At 38.6% G+C, this 17305-nt stretch overlaps 2 protein-coding genes across 3 annotated transcripts in view; one reads left to right on the top strand and one right to left on the bottom strand.

Moving 5' to 3' along the window:
- Positions 1 to 545: 545 nt before the first annotated feature.
- Positions 546 to 3374, top strand: LOC132771003 (uncharacterized). Its single transcript, XM_060768526.2, has 2 exons — positions 546 to 941; positions 1960 to 3374. Exons 1-2 carry the CDS (start codon positions 732 to 734, stop codon positions 2437 to 2439), a joined length of 690 nt encoding a protein of 229 aa, XP_060624509.2. The 5' UTR covers positions 546 to 731; the 3' UTR covers positions 2440 to 3374.
- A 3638-nt stretch (positions 3375 to 7012) lies between these two features.
- Positions 7013 to 17305, bottom strand: part of GRK5 (G protein-coupled receptor kinase 5) — a 256986-nt gene continuing 246693 nt past the window's right edge. For both annotated transcript variants that reach the window (XM_060768524.2, XM_060768525.2), the window contains one exon: positions 7013 to 15664. In XM_060768524.2, the coding sequence (XP_060624507.1) occupies positions 15566 to 15664 (99 nt within the window). In that variant the 3' untranslated portion in view covers positions 7013 to 15565. The remainder of the gene's footprint in view (positions 15665 to 17305) is intronic.

Raw genomic sequence — 17305 nt, forward strand, 5'->3', positions numbered from 1 at the left:
TCAGAGAAATACCATAGATTGCATCTTCAATACAAAGAGAATACAATTTCTATTAAAGCTAATAGACAACTTTACTCCCAAAAGAAAAATATCCTCAGCTGTTTGACTTCTTTTAGATTAAACACAGGAACGACCCTGCCTGCTATAACTCCCTGTATGTTCTCACATGCACTGGTATACTTTTTTGATCTGTAGGTTAGTAGAGCTCATGTTTTGGCCTTATCTTACCTTCAACATAAGCTCATAGATGTTTTGCTAAGATGGAAACAATAGCAAATGTCTCAATGGCTGAGCTCTATGTTCATTGATGTCATTTGAGTGTTCCAGCGCTCTGCTTGCATACACAGTCCACATCTGATCCAATCTAATTATCATCATGTTCGCTCTGGGATCAGGTTTGGCGTGGTTTGACGGCAAAGGGAATTTAACACCAGAAGGCAGTGCTGTCATAATCCCTGCAAATTCCAAATGCCTAAATCCCATTTACGTTGGTGACTTATCTATGTTGTCATACCATTGAGAGCTGACAACCTATAAATACAGCATCAAGAGCCACAGCATGTCAGACCTACAGAGAGCCATTCCTAAGAAACAGATACCTGCAACCCTCTGTGTGGTCACCAGTGCAAAACAACTAAACCACAGCCGACTGAATAGTTTTAAATAACTGAAAGTCAACGTGGTGGTGAGAGAGGCAGAGCTTGCTTGCTGTTGAAAACTTTGCAACAGATATGGAGCAAAGTTATTCACGAAGGTCTTCAATGGCTTTCATTCTCAAAGATGGTAAACTGGTTCACCACAGTGAAAAGTCAATGGATGCAGGACAATGCCATCTGTCCAAGGGCCGGTCTCGGCGGCTAACGTCACGGAGACGGTCAAACAGTGTGAGCATGTGTGTCTTACCAAGTATCCCAGAATATCCAGGCTTCCAGGATATTAAGGTATGTATTATATGCAAGGTTCAGATGGTTCTTTTTATTAAAGAATAATCTTGGGAGGGCAAAAAGGAGATTCCATGGCTTAATTATGAGTTTGATGCTGGAAAGCATTGCTTGATTGAGTTTTGCATGAGAGTCACCTTGTTACTTTTGAGATTTGTTGTGACTACGCCAGGAAAATAATTTGAGCACACACCCATGACATTAGATCAAAATAAATGTCATGGATTGTCACTGACTTTGTAATTTAATTTCAAGGAGCAACCACAAGAATGCTTACACAAATATTCAGCTGATAGATTAACTAGATTATTTTGGGGAGGGGGATGTAGAGGTGATCCATCAAAAGCAAACAAACCTATATCCCACTGAAACAAATGGAATTCAGCCTTCAGCCAAACACTTAAGCTCTATTAGTTCAAAGACATCAAGAGGCTTATCTACTGTGTCTAATGTCATGTAAATGGCTATCATCCAGACAACAGGAATCACATCAAAATCCTATTTATTTCAGAGGGCGAGTTAAGCATGTGTTCAGATTTCAGCGGTTCATGCATTTTCCACTACCAATAAACTTCTCATGTTTATTGATTTCTTTGCCAACTTTTAGAACTCTGCCTTCTTCCATTAACACTTTCCCTGCAACAGACATGGGTTGCACTTGGAATATATGACTATTATTTATAAATGATATTATTGACCCAAGAGATTTATCATACAACACAATAACATAAAATATATGGTGCTGATTGTAATTAGCCAGTCCACTGACAAAAGCTACACCCAGAATAAATCTCTTGGCAGAGCCAGTGGAAAGACTGGGTGATATATTCTTGGAGTTTAATCCCATCAGTGTTGGGTTTGATGTCTGCTTTTATTTGGCTTAGCTTTCATTGTTTTGTATGGTTTGCTATGGGAACAGATAAGACTAGGGGTTCTCATTGTTGAGGATAAAACTCAATGACTTTAAAAAAAGGTTTGTTTTTAACAATTATACCTTTTGTTTTTTATTCCAAAACAGAGGCACTATACCAGAGGCAACTCTGTGCTTCAGGATCTGGGAAGAACAAGACTGGAAAACTCTCCAAGTACAAGAGTGATGAGCCTAAACAGAAACTTGGGCCATCCAATGGATCGTTTTGCGAAAGGGCACTCCAAAAAGAGTTTTTTCTATGACACAACTTTGCAAGACCATTACAATGACAGGCTGATGGAGTTTAGAAGTTATGGCACCAAAAAGTCAAATGGAAAAGGAAACGAGAACCAGAAGCCCAGTTTCACCAGCCACGGATTAAGGCGGAGAAACAGCTGTGGGGCCAGGATGCAAGACATCCTCAGGAGGTTGTCTGAAGACTCCTGCGATTCAGACCAGATCCCCGAAAGCATGCCAACTTGCCCAGAGGATGAAGGCACCAATCCGGAATGCTGTAAGAAGACCTATTTGGAAAGTTTGATTCTGAGCATCAATGCTCCCCTGGAAATGCTTGTGCGGAGGGAATAACCAATGCATGCTCACAGACATTAATGAACTAATTCTTCAGAAAGAAGGATTGATACCCAGTAACCTTTGTTAATATTCAGGAGGCATACCTAAATATGACATTTCTTATGGTGCATGATACACCAAATGCTAGGACAATGCATGGCAGTACTGTCTACTATGATCAATATTCAACTATACTCTGAAACCTTACGTGCATGGACTTCAGTGTTGGTTGCATTCTGTCCAGATTTCTTACATGGCAGCTACATTTCTCATTCTAAACTCTTATTTAAATAACTCGATCTACCTATTTTGAGTAGTTCAAATAACTATTTCTCATTTACCGTATGAATTTATACTTGTTTGTATTGATGTGTTTTCCTTGGTGCTATCAGTCAGAAATAAGCTCTGAAACATGTATATGAAACTTAAGAAGTTTTTCGAATGGCAAGCCTTGGCACAATGTTGCGATTTGCATTTTGAATATGATTTCCTTTAAGCCCAGAATTAAAAATGTAGATGTTGCAGACCTCGGATATTTCAGTCTTCAGACTTTACACCATAATATCAATCTAACCAGGGTCAGGTCTGGTTAGTACTAGGAGAAAAGTACCATAGATATCCAGTTAACATGTTGGAAGATTCCTGCGTGAAATCCTAGAGGACTATGGCTACTCAGAGTTGACAGCACTATACACCATGGACCAATGGGCTGAATTAATATAAGATTAATATGTTTTCATGATATAGCATACATTGTAAGCTATTGTATATGAACTGGCATTAGCTGGATGCTGTCAGTACAATATAGTACAACTGCATGTTAGTTATCAAATCTGTGCTTTACCCTATTCTCAATGTTATCTGAGTGCACCCATTACCTTCTGCCGTATAAACGAAAAGCTGCAATACATTTCCTGTGGAGCAAAATAAATGCCTTTTTATAAAAACAATGAACTTTTGTTGTGACTCTTGAGTGCAGTGCGTCTTTGTGCATCAACGCTCTTCAAAACACAAATGTTTCTGTCACAGGCACAGTCATCAGCAATTTGTTTCTCACTAACAAGCAGAGACCCAAGTTCTTCACTAGCGACGCTATCCTACTTAGCCAATTCTATATCTTCTCTCTGTTTTACACAGTGCGCTGGCTGCACCCATACCTCATGAAGTCTGACTTGGCCATAGTGGTCCATGCTCTAGATATCTCCAGGTTGGATTACTGTAATATAAAATGTTCTGAATATATAATTGGAAGATAACAAATTAAAATATCAAATTCCTCAATAAGAAATATGAATTATAAGCACAATGGACAGAATTCCTTATCACAATGTACATTCTGTAACTTTATGTATACTTGGCTACATAGCAGAGGTGCTAAGAAACCCTGTTAGTGAATTGTGAAGTGTACCGGCACTTCTTAGCCAGTGTTTTGATACACAACAGGACTCATTGGTGTCATCATGCATTGGTCCAATTGCACATCAATCCCAATGCACCCTTTATTGCAGTGGTTCCCAACCTGTGGTCCGTGGACCACCAGAGGTCCACAAGGATGAAAATATGGTCCATGGCCTCACAATTACTACACTGTTGCCTCAAAACCACAATGGCAAAAAAGTGTTGAGGTATATGAGGATATCAGGAGGGAAGAGGCTGACTACTCATGAAAGATTACTATTACCACATCAGCTCTAGATTATTAAATATGGTTTTCTGTGGGCAAGCAGATGGTGACTACTGAATGGCATATGTTTTGTATCAAAAACTAGAGCTGATGAAATCTATCCAATGCAATTTTCTGAATCAGCAGCCCAAATAACCAAACTGAATCTAAAGTTGACCAAAAATTTATTCATAACCCTTTTGGTACTAATGTTGGACAGTGGTCCCTGGTCAAAGGGGTCCCTGGTCAAAAAAAGGTTGGGAACCACTGCTTTATTGGATATGGGCATACTGGGACTACCTAATTCTAATTCATAACTTCTCAACAGGATTCCAACCAATGGGTTTATCCCCAAGTACAAAGTGGGTGGCATCTTGTTGGTTAGTCACAACTATACTAGATGATTCAATCAATTGTTGTTGAGCCAATATGTAGATTAAACTAATGGATTTCTTGGGTTTACTCTAGGTGGTATCAAAAGAGAATTTAGACCAATCTCTTGTAAGTTCTGCTAAGAAAAAAATGAGCAAAAAGGAATTAACCTTTCATGCAGATGTCTACATCTTACAATACAACTAACATATATTTTCAGGATTGTGCACCTCAAAGTATAATGGGACCCACTTCCAGGTACAAGGGTACAGAACTGTACCTCCTTTTCATTTCTCTTAGAAAATGGTTTGTGCATTAAAAAGCCACTTATTTTAATATGGGGATTTGAAAAATTAAACAATGGTGTTGCAGAGGCAGGTGGCCATTTTAGAATGCCAAATGATATATAATTTTAAATCACATAACTGTGGCAAAACCATTTGTATTGTTTTCTCCTGAAGGCATGAGATTGTATGACATATGACTTTCTTATTTTGGATTGACCTTCAAATACATACTATGAGCAGGATCCAAAAGCTTTTCAGTTAGACATACATGAAAACAGGTTTAGTCCTCAAATACTTTGGAAGCTGGTTATGTGAGTGTGTGTCTTTGACCACATATGCACTGCAATACACTGAAATCACACATCTAGCTGTCCCAGAGTTTTGATTTGAAATTCACACAGCTTTCAAAACAAATTGACTTTTGCCCCCAACAAACATGAACCAAGAAAGACCTATCAAACTCAACTAATGAAATGTTAGGATAATGAATATTTCCTCATTCATTTTTCAAAATTCAGTATTTTCTATATTTCATCCTTTTTGTGATTTTACAAAAGTGTGTTTATTTGATTAGCTCCATGTATAAAGTGTTTTATGATTATCTAAACAAGATAGCTGATTTTGGTGGTCACTCCTTATGGCCATTCCAAAATTCCCCATATGCTATCATGTTTCAGGACATTATCAGAAAAATGGTGGTTTCCTTAAAAATGATGGTAAAATAACATATTGGCCTCCCAAAATTGTCAATTGAAGTCTGTTCTTCTATTGCTAAAAATACAAAGAGCCCACTATCAAATGCAATGAAAGAAACTAAAAGTATGGCTTTAATAAACCAATGCATTGTTTTATGCGTGAATGTGCTGGATTTCTCCTACTCACCACTTCTTTAATTATTTTACTTATTTGTTTTACTCATTTTACTCATAGATATATGTAGCATTCTAATCACTATAATTATACCGTGATAATGACCACCAATTGGTCCTAGACCAAATCTACTCTCAACTCTCCTTAGAATCCAAAATGTCTGAACCGAGGCTATTGTACTTTGGGCATATAATGAGACAACATGACTTATTAGACATTATAATCCTTGGTAAAGTGGGAGGCGATAGGAAAAGAAGAAGATAATATTACAGTGCAGAGATTCAATCAAAGAAACCACAACCTTGAGTCTGCAGATCCTGAGCATGGCTATTGATGATAGGAGGCCTTGGAGTTCTCTCATCTACATTTCATGGCAATTAATATATGATCTTAACATGATCATTTTTTGTTTGTAGTCATGTTCCTACTTTGTGCAGGTGAAGTGTCTACATTTACTGACTTTGGTGGGGGGGGGGGGGAGGTGACTAGGAGAAGATAGGTCATGTTACTTTGCAGATGTCCAGCCATCTGATGTCCAGTTATTCCTAATATCTTTTAAATAAATAACTACAGCAGCACAACCCAATGCTTGGTTAGAGGGCAGTCAATATTGCACAAGGAGACAGAGAATACCTCTTCTGACTATGTCAAACAAAGGCTATAAATGTGCAGCTCACTAAGGCTGGATCTACATTGTCATATAATGCAGTTGGAACTGCATTATATGGCAGTGTAGATCCAGCAATAGTTACACAAATAAGTATCTGCACTTCATCTAATACCCCAGCCCTATGGTACGCTGCTTGCATTATCCCATGCCCAGCCCTTTTATAGCCTGGTCATGCCCATTGTAGAACTGGCTATTGATTTTGTTGAGCATTGTTTTGATTGAGTTCCAATGCTGCTGTTTTATATTTTATGTTTTATTTTAATAGTGCTTTTATCTGGATTGTTATATTTTACCAGGCTCTTATTTTAATTGTGTTTTTGTTTCAATGGATTGCTTTGTATTTATGTTTTGTGGACGTTTTGTCCCATATGTAAGCTGCCCCAAGTCCCTTAGGGGAGATGGTGGCGGGGTATAAGAATAAAGTTATCATCATTGTCGTCGTCGTCGTCGTTGTCATCATCATCATCGTCATCAGATTGCCATGGCTTATATTCTTAAATGATGATGACATGAATTGCACCCTTCAGCATGTCCATGTTCATGTTGGCGTCATTTAATAACATGGGGTATGATTATCCATGGTTTTTTGTATCCATGTAGGTTCTTGTAACCAAACTACTATGATTGCAGCGGTCCCATCCTCACACATGTAAAAAAATCAGGTTTGGTTACAGGCACATAACTAATCTAAATAATTGAAAAATACCAAAATAACAGACACTCGGATATACTTAAATAAAGGAATTTATTTTTCTAAAAAAAAAAACCCTTTCCAAAACAAAACTGGAAAACAAAACAGTGGTTTGATCTAGATACAGCAGCACTGCAATATTATCAGACATATACAAGCAGCCAGAAAACACATAAGCCATTATTGTCAGTAACAACCTCAAAATGAAAACTATTTTAATTGAACAATGTGAGAAAAAACCCTCCCTGAAAATTAAAACAAAATGAAAAATCCTTTGGATACTAGAAGTATTATCATTTAAGTTTATTATTATCATTACAATACCAACAGCCACTAATTTTTCTACTTGAGAACATTTGGTTCCATTTATTATAAATGTATAATTGGTTGATTAAGTTATGAAAAGCTCTATTACATTAGAAGTGTCTGCTTCTTTTACAGAGACTACAGTATGAGAAGTGTTTTAAAATATTGATTCCTGAATATGGATTTTACTGGAGCCATGATGTAGCTGTGTGTCCAACATGGGTGATATTTTTTTTTTCAAATGGAAGTCAGTGGTAAGCCTAGCCCTAACACGGCTCTCTGTCTAATAATTTAATTGGCAGTCTACCATGGTCAAGTACATCATGAATTCATGAAAGTGTTCATTGCTCAGAAATGCAACTGTGAACTTACATCCATTGCCTCGTTGGAGAGGTAAAACAATTTCATTAATGTATAAACAAGGTGAGTTGTGGCACAAATAGAAATTAAAAATCTTTACTATTATATTAGCTTCCTACCAATATACATATTTATATATATAAAGAGAGAGAGAGAGAGAGAGAGAGAGAGAGAGATTCTTTACTTTAGCATCACATTTGGAGTGTTCTTAAAAATATCCTTTGCAGAGCTGGAAACATTGCTGTTCACACAAAAACATCAGTGTTAAATTGTTGAAGAATATTGATTCATTATCATTAAACGGTTGAGAACATGTTATGGAATTAATCCATTAATCGATTCATTAAATCATTACAATTGATTTTTTAAAAAAAAAACATATACTTAAAATTATTACAAATTGTGAGGAATGGATGATGGCAATGAGACTGTTGTAACTAAAATAACAATATAATTGGCACATAACAATTAAAAGCAAACAAAATTTAAAATTGCTGATGAGATTTGTAATGACTTTGGTAATTAAAAATGTAATTTTGAATTAATTATTTTCAATATCATACTGGAATATGGCACATGCCTTCATAGACATATTGCTTGCAATATCCACTGGTTTGAGTGTTATCCTGTTTTAAAATCTATGGGATCTAACTTGTTGATCAATCTAGCAAAATCAAATTACATGTAGAATCTGTTGTCAACTCACTTCATCTAGTTGTGTGTGCGTTTGAATGTGTAAAAAGAGCTATCAAACACCCAGGGATGCAAACACATCACTCAATAAAATCAGAGTCAAATTTGCAAAGGATTAGATGGCCTGTGATTATATTTTTGAGATCCTTTTTTGTCAGTGGTTCTCAACCTGTGGGTCCCCAGGTGTTTTGGAATACAACTCCCAGAAGTCCCAGCCAGTTTACCAGCTGTTAGGATTTCTGGGAGTTGAAGCCCAAAACATCTGGGGACCCACAGGTTGAGACCTACTGTTTTATGCAGTTGAAACTTGACTCGAGAAACGCACCAAGGATGAAAGGTAAGTCTATAGCAGGGATGGGAATTGCATGGTCCTCCAGTTCCTAGATTGCAACTCCCAGCATTCTTCATCATTGGCTACATTAGCGGGAACTTCCTTGATTGCTGTCGAGCCATATCTGAAGAACCACACAACTCCCACCCTGTTCTAAAGGAAGCGCAATAAATTCAGCATCCCGCTCCTCCTCAGTTAAATCAGAAGGACCAGGACATAGGAAAGTTTTCAAGTGTGCAGAACAGTGGTCCTCAACCTGTGGGTTCCCAGGTGTTTTGGCCTACGACTCCCAGAAATCCCAGCCAGTTTGCCATTTGTTAGGATTTCTGGGAGTTGAAGGCGAAAACATCTGGGGACCCACAGGTTGAGAACCACTGGTGTAGAACGTCCTAAGTTCAGTATCAAGCTTCTCCTATTAAAAAAGTCAGACAGCGTACCTAAAATTCTAGAGACGTTCATGGACACTAGGATTGAAGGGCCAGAGAGAGGGACACTCAACCTCCCTCAAGTTTCAGCTCCCTCACAATGTTCAGGTTAAATTGGAGCACCATGACTTCAATGTAGTTGTCATTCTCAACAAGGTGTGACTCATAGTGTGCATGTGTGTAAAGATTGCTGGGAGTTATCTACCTCAACACTTCCAGGCACCTCAACCCAATAATAAATGCTCATCTTCTAAACGACAGCATAGCATTTCTACAACTTCATCACTATGTTGATCCAAAATAATTTATCACAGAGACACTGATCTGATTAAAAACAAGGAAAACTCAAGAGTCTAATGAACAAGGGATGCATACTCCATGCTGCCTTTTTTATAAATGAGGTGAAAATAATAAATCTGAATGACATAAACATTTGCAAAAGAGGAGTTTTTGAATAATAGAATACAAGGGTTCCAGTTTAATGGGTCTTACAGCACATAACATTCTACAGAATGGCACTAAACTGTTTGTTTATTGCTGTAGGAGAACTATGTTACTACTAAAAAAAGCTACCAACATTATTGGAGAAGAATTAGTGGGGCAGTTAAATAATAATTCAGACTTCCTGGATTTTCTTGAAGGAGTCTGGATCCACAAGTTAAAACTCTATAGAGCAGTGGTTCTCAACCATTCTAATGCCATGAGCCCCTAATACAGTTCCTCATGTTGTGGTGACCCCCAACCATAAAATTATTTTCATTGCTACTTCATAATGGTAATTTTGCTACTGTTAGGAATCGCAATGTAAATATCTGGTATGTGGGATGTATTTTCATTCACTGGACCAAATTTGGCACAAATACCTGATACACCCAAATTTGGGGTTGGGGGAACGGAATTGATTTTGTCATTTGGGAGTGGTAGTTTCTGGGATTTATAGTTAACCTACAATCAAAGAGCATTCTGAACTCCACCAATGATGGGATTAAACCAAACTTGGCACACAGAACTCCCACGACCAACAGAAAATACTGGAAGGGTTTGGTGGACATTGACCTTGAGTTTTGGAGTTGTAGTTCAATTACATCCAGAGAGCACTATGGACTCAAATAATGATGGATCTGGACCAAACTTGGCACAAATACTCAATATGCCCAAATGTGAACACTGGTGGAGTTTGGGGGAAATAGACTTCACATTTGGGAGTTGTAGTTACTGGAATTTATGGTTCACCTACAATCAAAGAGCATTCTGAACCCCACCAAGGATAGAATTGGGCCAAACGTCCCTCACAGAACTCTCATGACCAATAGACAATACTGTGTTTTCTAAGGGACTTCCAACACCCCTTTGTGACCCCCTCAGGGGTCCTGACCCCCAGGTTGAGAAACACTGCTATAGAGCAACTATAGAAGTTTCCTAGTGTGCTTTCATTGACTTAGACTTGTTCTTTTTAAGCTCAGTGAGACAGCCAGATTTGTGTTTATTGTTGCATGATATTTTTTGGAAAGAAGAATCAAAAGGGAGTCCAAATGGAACCAAAAGGAAATGCTGAGGAAAGGCAAATGTCATTGCCTTCATCTGTGTATTCCTTGGTGGCCTCCCATACTAACCAAATCCTATCCAGCTTAGTTTCAGAGATCAGACAGAATCTCTTCCCTTCAGAGTATTTAGTCAGGGATGTAGATAAAATAAGAGGTTGAAATATTGTTTATTTTATATATATATTGTATATTTTGGGCAGAGCAAGAAGAGGAAATGGCACCTTCAATTGGTAAAAACCTTGTGTTCAGTGGGCAGTATTGTAAAAGCAGATGTATCACCCAAACTTAAACTTCTCCTACTTCTCAGCTCACTATTTCCAATCAACATGCACTGCTCTGTATCAACCAATATGTTAGTCCTGTTATAGAAGACAGTCCTCTGGAAGTGTCCTCCATATGAGAGGCTGTCCAGTTTGAAGATACATAAGTTTAGGAAGAGATATTGTGCCCATCATCAACTGAAAAAGACCTGCACATTAGACTGAGTAGGCTCACAGTTCTCCAGTCACAGATCTGCCCAAAAATATGCATTGTGTTCCATTTAAATTTGCAAATAAATATAAATATTATGCAAATCTATGCCCTCTTTTGTTATTGATGCTTTTTTTGTTTTGGCAACAGAAAAAGTGCCTACATTGACAATCACACAACACATAAAGCATACAATCTGGTCCTATCACAGGAATTTGGGAATGATGAAGAAATAAATTTTAGTGGGTTGCTGTGAGTTTTCTGGGCTATATGGCTATGTTCCAGAAGCATTCTTTCCTGATGTTTCACCCACATCTATGGCAGGCATCCTCAGAGGTTGTGAGGAATATTGGAAACGAAGCAAGGGAGGGTTATATATCTGTGGAAGGTCCAGGGTGAGAGAAATAACTCTTGTCTATTGGAGGCAAGTTGGAGACCACCTTGATTAGTACTGAATGGCCTAGTAGCTTCAAAGCCTGGCTGATTGCTGCCTGGGGAAATCCTTTATTGGGAGGTGTTAGCTGGAACTGATTATTTCATGTCTGGGTTTCCCCCATTTTCAGTGTGTTTTTCTTTATTTACTATCCTGATTTTAGAGTTTTTTAAATACTGGTAGCCAGATTTTGTTCATTTTCATGGTTTTTTCCTTTCTGTTGAAATTCCACATTCTTGTGGATTTCAGTGGCTTCTCTGTGTAGTTTGACATGGTGATTGTTAGAGTGGTCCAGCATTTCTGTGTTTTCAAATTATATGCTGTGTAATATGCTGTGGATATACCTAACAACATCTAAGGATGCCTGCCATAGATATACGTGAAACGTCAGGAGAGAAGGCTTCTGGAACATCGCCATATAGCCCAGAAAACTCACAGCAACCCAGTGATTCCAGCCATGAAAGCTTTTGACAACACATTAATAACATTTAGTTTTTACAAGTCATTATTGGAGATCTTTTGCAAATATGATAAACATGCTTTGGTGGATATATATGAGAAGTGTGATGTTGACACTCATTTTTTTCCAGTGCAGGGCCGTATAAGAGAGCAAAGTCAGTAGCCAAGCTGGCATAGAAATACGCAATTTTCAGGAAGAAAAGAAGAGAAACCAACTAGCTTAGGCTCTAAAATATCCAAAGCTGTGTAACATGCACACTTATACAAAATCTGCCAAGACAAAAAGAAACATGTATGTTTCTGATTGCAAGTGAAATTATGGGCAAAGAATCAAATGCATCTTAATTCGGTTTATGAAGAAGAATTGTAGTAGCCACTGTGAATAACACATTGCTGCCAATGTAAGTGGCTTATCTCTGTTGCATTCTCACCCTTTCCTGTGTAATCTCATTTCCTGATTTCATTAGATGATGTGTTTCTTTAACCCTGATTACAACATTGGCTCCTACTGCAAAGAAATACAGTATTTCAAGGGTAGCCAAGCCAGTGCTCCCCAGATTTTGTGTCTGACACCTGACCATTCTGGAGGATGTCAACGTGACTTTCCTTGAAATACAAAGATTTGGGAAATGAAAGATGTTACTCTATATAAGGGGAAGAATTCAACACAGAGATTTCTCATATCTGCCCTACATCTTCTTAAATATATCATAGTGTAAACCAGGCATGGGCAAACTTCATCCCTCCGGGTGTTTTGGACTTCAACTCCCACAATTCCTAACAGCCTCACGCCTCTTCCTTTCCCTCCTCAGCCGCTTAACCCTGATGTAAACTCTAAATCCAAAACACCCGGGGGGACGAAATTTGCCCATGACTGGTGTAAACTCTAAAATTGCAGAAGTCTTAAATTGCTCTCAGATTTTCATATGTTACCATGTAAGATTGAGCAGTATATTAGGCCCCCAAATTACTACATTTTACAAATTTTCATTTAAACACATCCACAGCTAATCTTTCAAACATAACATAAGAAGAAGCCCTAACAAAAGCGGTTTTAGAACATTATGTATTTTATGGAATATCTGAAAGATTGTGCCCTCCTTCTGGTTACAAAGGTATATCCTAACTCTGCTGTTATGGCTAAAATAACTTTTAAAATAAGAAAACATAATATCCTCAGGCCAACAGTATCACTAAGATATACCCCCCCCCCTTTTTTTTGTGTCAGGAGTGACTTGAGAAACTGCAAGTCACTTCTGGAGTGAGAAAATTGGCTGTCTGCAAGGATGTTGCCCAGGGGACGCCCAGATGTTTTTGATGTTTTACCATCCTTGTAAAGCTGGAGCTGACAGAGGGAGCTCAACCCGTTCTCCCCAGATTTGAACTGCTGACTTGCTGGTCAGCAGTCCTGCTGGCACAAGAGTTTAATCCATTGTGCCATTAGAGGCTCCCCTGAATCAGTGGGGCATAATCCTTCACTTGCCATTTAACAATTAGTTTAATGTGGAAGAGTAGATATGGTACAAATTATTTACCACAACTCATGTTTATTTTCATGTTTAATTTCTCTCTGCTTATGGAGATGAAAGATCTTTCAAAGTTTGCACAAATGAACTTTTTATCCATATGATCACAGTAAAAAAAGAGCATTTCTCTCTAATGCTCTTCTGAAAAAAAAAAACCCCTTTAAAATATTATACATGAATATTTGTACACAAGCAACTGTATTGTTATTAATTCCTCATTATATCCTAATGTAAAAAGATTAACTCATCCAATCAGGGTTAAAAAAAAGAATCTATATAATTAATTTACACATTATGAACCCAAAAGACCTAAGTAAAGTGACCCAAAGTCACAAAAATCCATAATGCATACCCCCCTACCCAATTATTTGGCATGGGTATAAAATATACCAACATTTTGTCTCTGTTGTTTTGAGGGGAAAGATGATGAGAGATAAAAGAATTACTGTTATGTAAAGAGGCAGCTATTAAGAATGGAGCCACATGGTTTTTAATCCTCTCCATTTCTGCCAATTTTTGAGTTTGTGAGCCGGAAAAGAACCAGAACACAAGGAGTTGCTTCTATAAAGGAAGAAATATTGAGGACTGGCTCTTCGTATGTTAATTATTGGGTTGTTGTGAGTTTTTCGGGCTGTATGGCTATGTTCCAGAAGCATTATCTCCTGTCATTTCGCCTACATCTATGGCAGGCATCCTCAGAATTTGTGAGGTCTCACATAGGTTGAGGATGCCTGTCATAGATGCAGGCGAAACATCAGAATGCATCTGGAACATGGCCATACAACCCAACTCACAACAACTCAGTGATTCTGGCCATGAAAGCCTTTGAAAATACATATGTTAATTACGTTCATACCCATGGGATGCAGTGTACAAGGGTGAGAACCAGGATTACTTGTAAATCAGTGCAATGGGAACTTAGGAGTCAAATGCACATGAGTACATACCCAACACCTCTCGCTCCCCAGAGACTTGTACAAACCCACTTATTGGTAAAAACAATATTGAAGAGACAAATATATCAAGACAACCCTTTGGTATCTTCTTGGGAGGAGCAGCAAAGGGTGAACTTCTCACCTGGAGACCAGGTATCTACCTGTATTTGTGATCATGTACATTTGTTTGTCTCTTTCTAGGAATAATAACAGAAAGTCTGGAAAATCGTCTTAGGGGGAGAAAAAGAAGAGGAGGGATTTTAAACAGGGATGACTTTTTAACAACAAACATAAACAGGGCAACCTAAGTACAAAAAGTGCAAATAGCAACAATGCTGGTCCCATGTACCTCAGGTATAGTGTATTAGTTTCCTTAGAGATGGTGAATCTTGACTGTATGTTTGAGTTTGCATTAAATGAAAGGCTTTAAGAAAAAAGAGGGAAGACACTTTTATCTGCAGTGTTGCTGTAAACTCAATCAATGGAAAAAGAATAAAAATTTGTATCAATAAAACTGATATGAAAGAAGGAACGTGTGACTAATTTTCGACATCGGCAACACAAAAATAAAAATAAACATCTCATTTCGAGGCTCTGGAAGTCTTGATCACTTTGTGTTTTTCTTGGTTTGTTTTTTAAAAACAAAAAAAAAATCTTAAAACAGATGGCTTTACAAGCTGCTGCTCAGAAAATATACATCCCCAAGTCCGACTTTCATTTAAATACAAATGTACAAAATGTAAACTGAGACAATAGAGAAATTTACAAAACCTTTTCTTTAAAAATAATAAGGACAAAATTCAGTTCTAGTTATGATGCGATTTTAAATACGTGCAAGTTGTCAGACTCTGATTTCTATTGCAATGTCCTACAGAGACAACGTTGAGTCACGAGACCTCAAGTGCCACCTCCAAAAACAGACCTGAGAGGAAATTTCTTGGTAAATTGGGAAGCTCCCCTGGAAGGAATGGAGAAGGGGGAAAACTCTCCCGAAATAGGAGATTATTGATCTTCTAGCTCGATGGCAGGTGTTCTCTCATCCTTGAAGCTCCGTATGTTATAGTGGAGGGATGCCAAGTGCAGGTTCACAAAAGTCAAGGCAGAACTAGCTGCTTCCAGTAGAGTTTGAACTTACATGGTTGGCATTTATATGATGATTCAAATTGGCCTTTGCATTTGGAGAACTCTTGGAATTGTTCTGATGCTGAAGGAGATAAAAAAGGGGGAAAGGCGGGGGTAAGAATGAGATTTCCAGACCTTTCCCCCATCATATGAACTGTAAGAAGAATATGTATTCAATCTAAAGCTTAGAAAAGATTTTTTTTTCTTATTACAGCTCCCACAATCTCCCAAGAAGGAATGGCAAACAAGTAACTTCTCCAGTCTTTGAATTGACAGCAAACTTGCAGGAGAAAATTATAAGCTTTTACTCATCTCTTCAAAGTTGTCTTTCATAGCTTTTTAAGGATTACAGTGTTCCCTCGCTACTTTGCAATTCGCTTTTCACGGATTCGCTGTTTTGTGGTTTTCCAAAAAATATGAATTTAAAAAATATAAATTTAAAATATACAAGTAGTGAGGGAACATTGTCTCTTCTGTAGTGCCCCCATTCACTACAGAATAGACAATGAAGTTTCAACAACAATAACATAATACTTTGTGTATCTTCTGTAGTGTCCCCATTCATCGGATCAGAAAATGGACACCTAAAAGAATAATGCATTATGAGGTCAATAAATCAAATTCTGGGAGGGGGGGGCAAGCCAGGAACCCCTTGGCGTATGGGAAGTGACATTTACGTGCTTCCCAGAAGCTGGAAGCATCGGCCTGGCTGGTGGAGGTGGTGGGCTGCGAGGGAGGCATGGCGAAGAGTCCCGTCCTTCCCGGAGCCTAGCTAAAGTGGTGCTGGCGAGGGTCGCGGAGAGGGCCGCCAAGGCAGATTCTGCCAGGACTTCTTCCTCAGGCAACTGGGTGAGAGCTCCAGGCCAGTGGGGAAGTAAGGAGGGAGGGAGAAGGGCGGTTCCAGCAAGGGGAGGGGGGAAAGAGGGAGCAAGGGAGGGAAAGAGGAGAGGAAAGAGAAGGCGAAGGGATTGAATGAGTGAGAGAGGGGGAGAGATGAGTGGGCGGAGCAACTTCTAGGAGGGGGCAGTCCTATGCCTTGTCTCTACTTCACAGATTTTCACTTATCATGGGTGGTCCTGGAACATAACACCCATGATAAGTGAGGGAACACTGTACTAAAGACCTGGTGTACTCTAGCTCCTTGCAGCCATTTGGAAGAATATGTGAGAGCTATATGGACCATGTGTTCTAGCCCCACCTTCCAGTGACTCCTTTTATCAGTGGTTCTCAACCTGTGGGTCCCCAGTTGTTTTGGCCTTCAACTCCCAGAAATCCTAACAGCTGGTAAACTGGCTGAGATTTCTGGGAGTTGTAGGCCAAAACATCTGGGAACCCACAGGTTGAAAACCACTGCCACATATGGATGTGCCTTATCCTTTATTTCCCAACTTTGTGGCTCCATGCAGCAAGGACTGCTCAGTTCCAGCTGTTTTACTAGCATCTCTATTTGTGAAGATAGATACATGGGAAAGTGAGAGTGTGAAGAGATGTATTATTGGCAACTCCTCATCATTGGCTTGCTCTAATCCAGGCCTGACTACCTTTTAGAAGTAGCATAAGACTTAACTCAGCTGGTGACTGTGGCTCAGGGTCCAGACAGGAAAAAGTGGGGAATTATCATTAAATTTTAAGGGCATGTTCTTTTCTGATAGGTACAATTCCCCCATTCATTTTAAAAGACAACATTTGTAAATCTAAATAAAACACAAACTTTTTAATAGCT

The sequence above is a fragment of the Anolis sagrei genome, chromosome 3 (genome assembly GCF_037176765.1).
Source record: "Anolis sagrei isolate rAnoSag1 chromosome 3, rAnoSag1.mat, whole genome shotgun sequence".
Classification (NCBI taxonomy): domain Eukaryota; kingdom Metazoa; phylum Chordata; class Lepidosauria; order Squamata; family Dactyloidae; genus Anolis; species Anolis sagrei.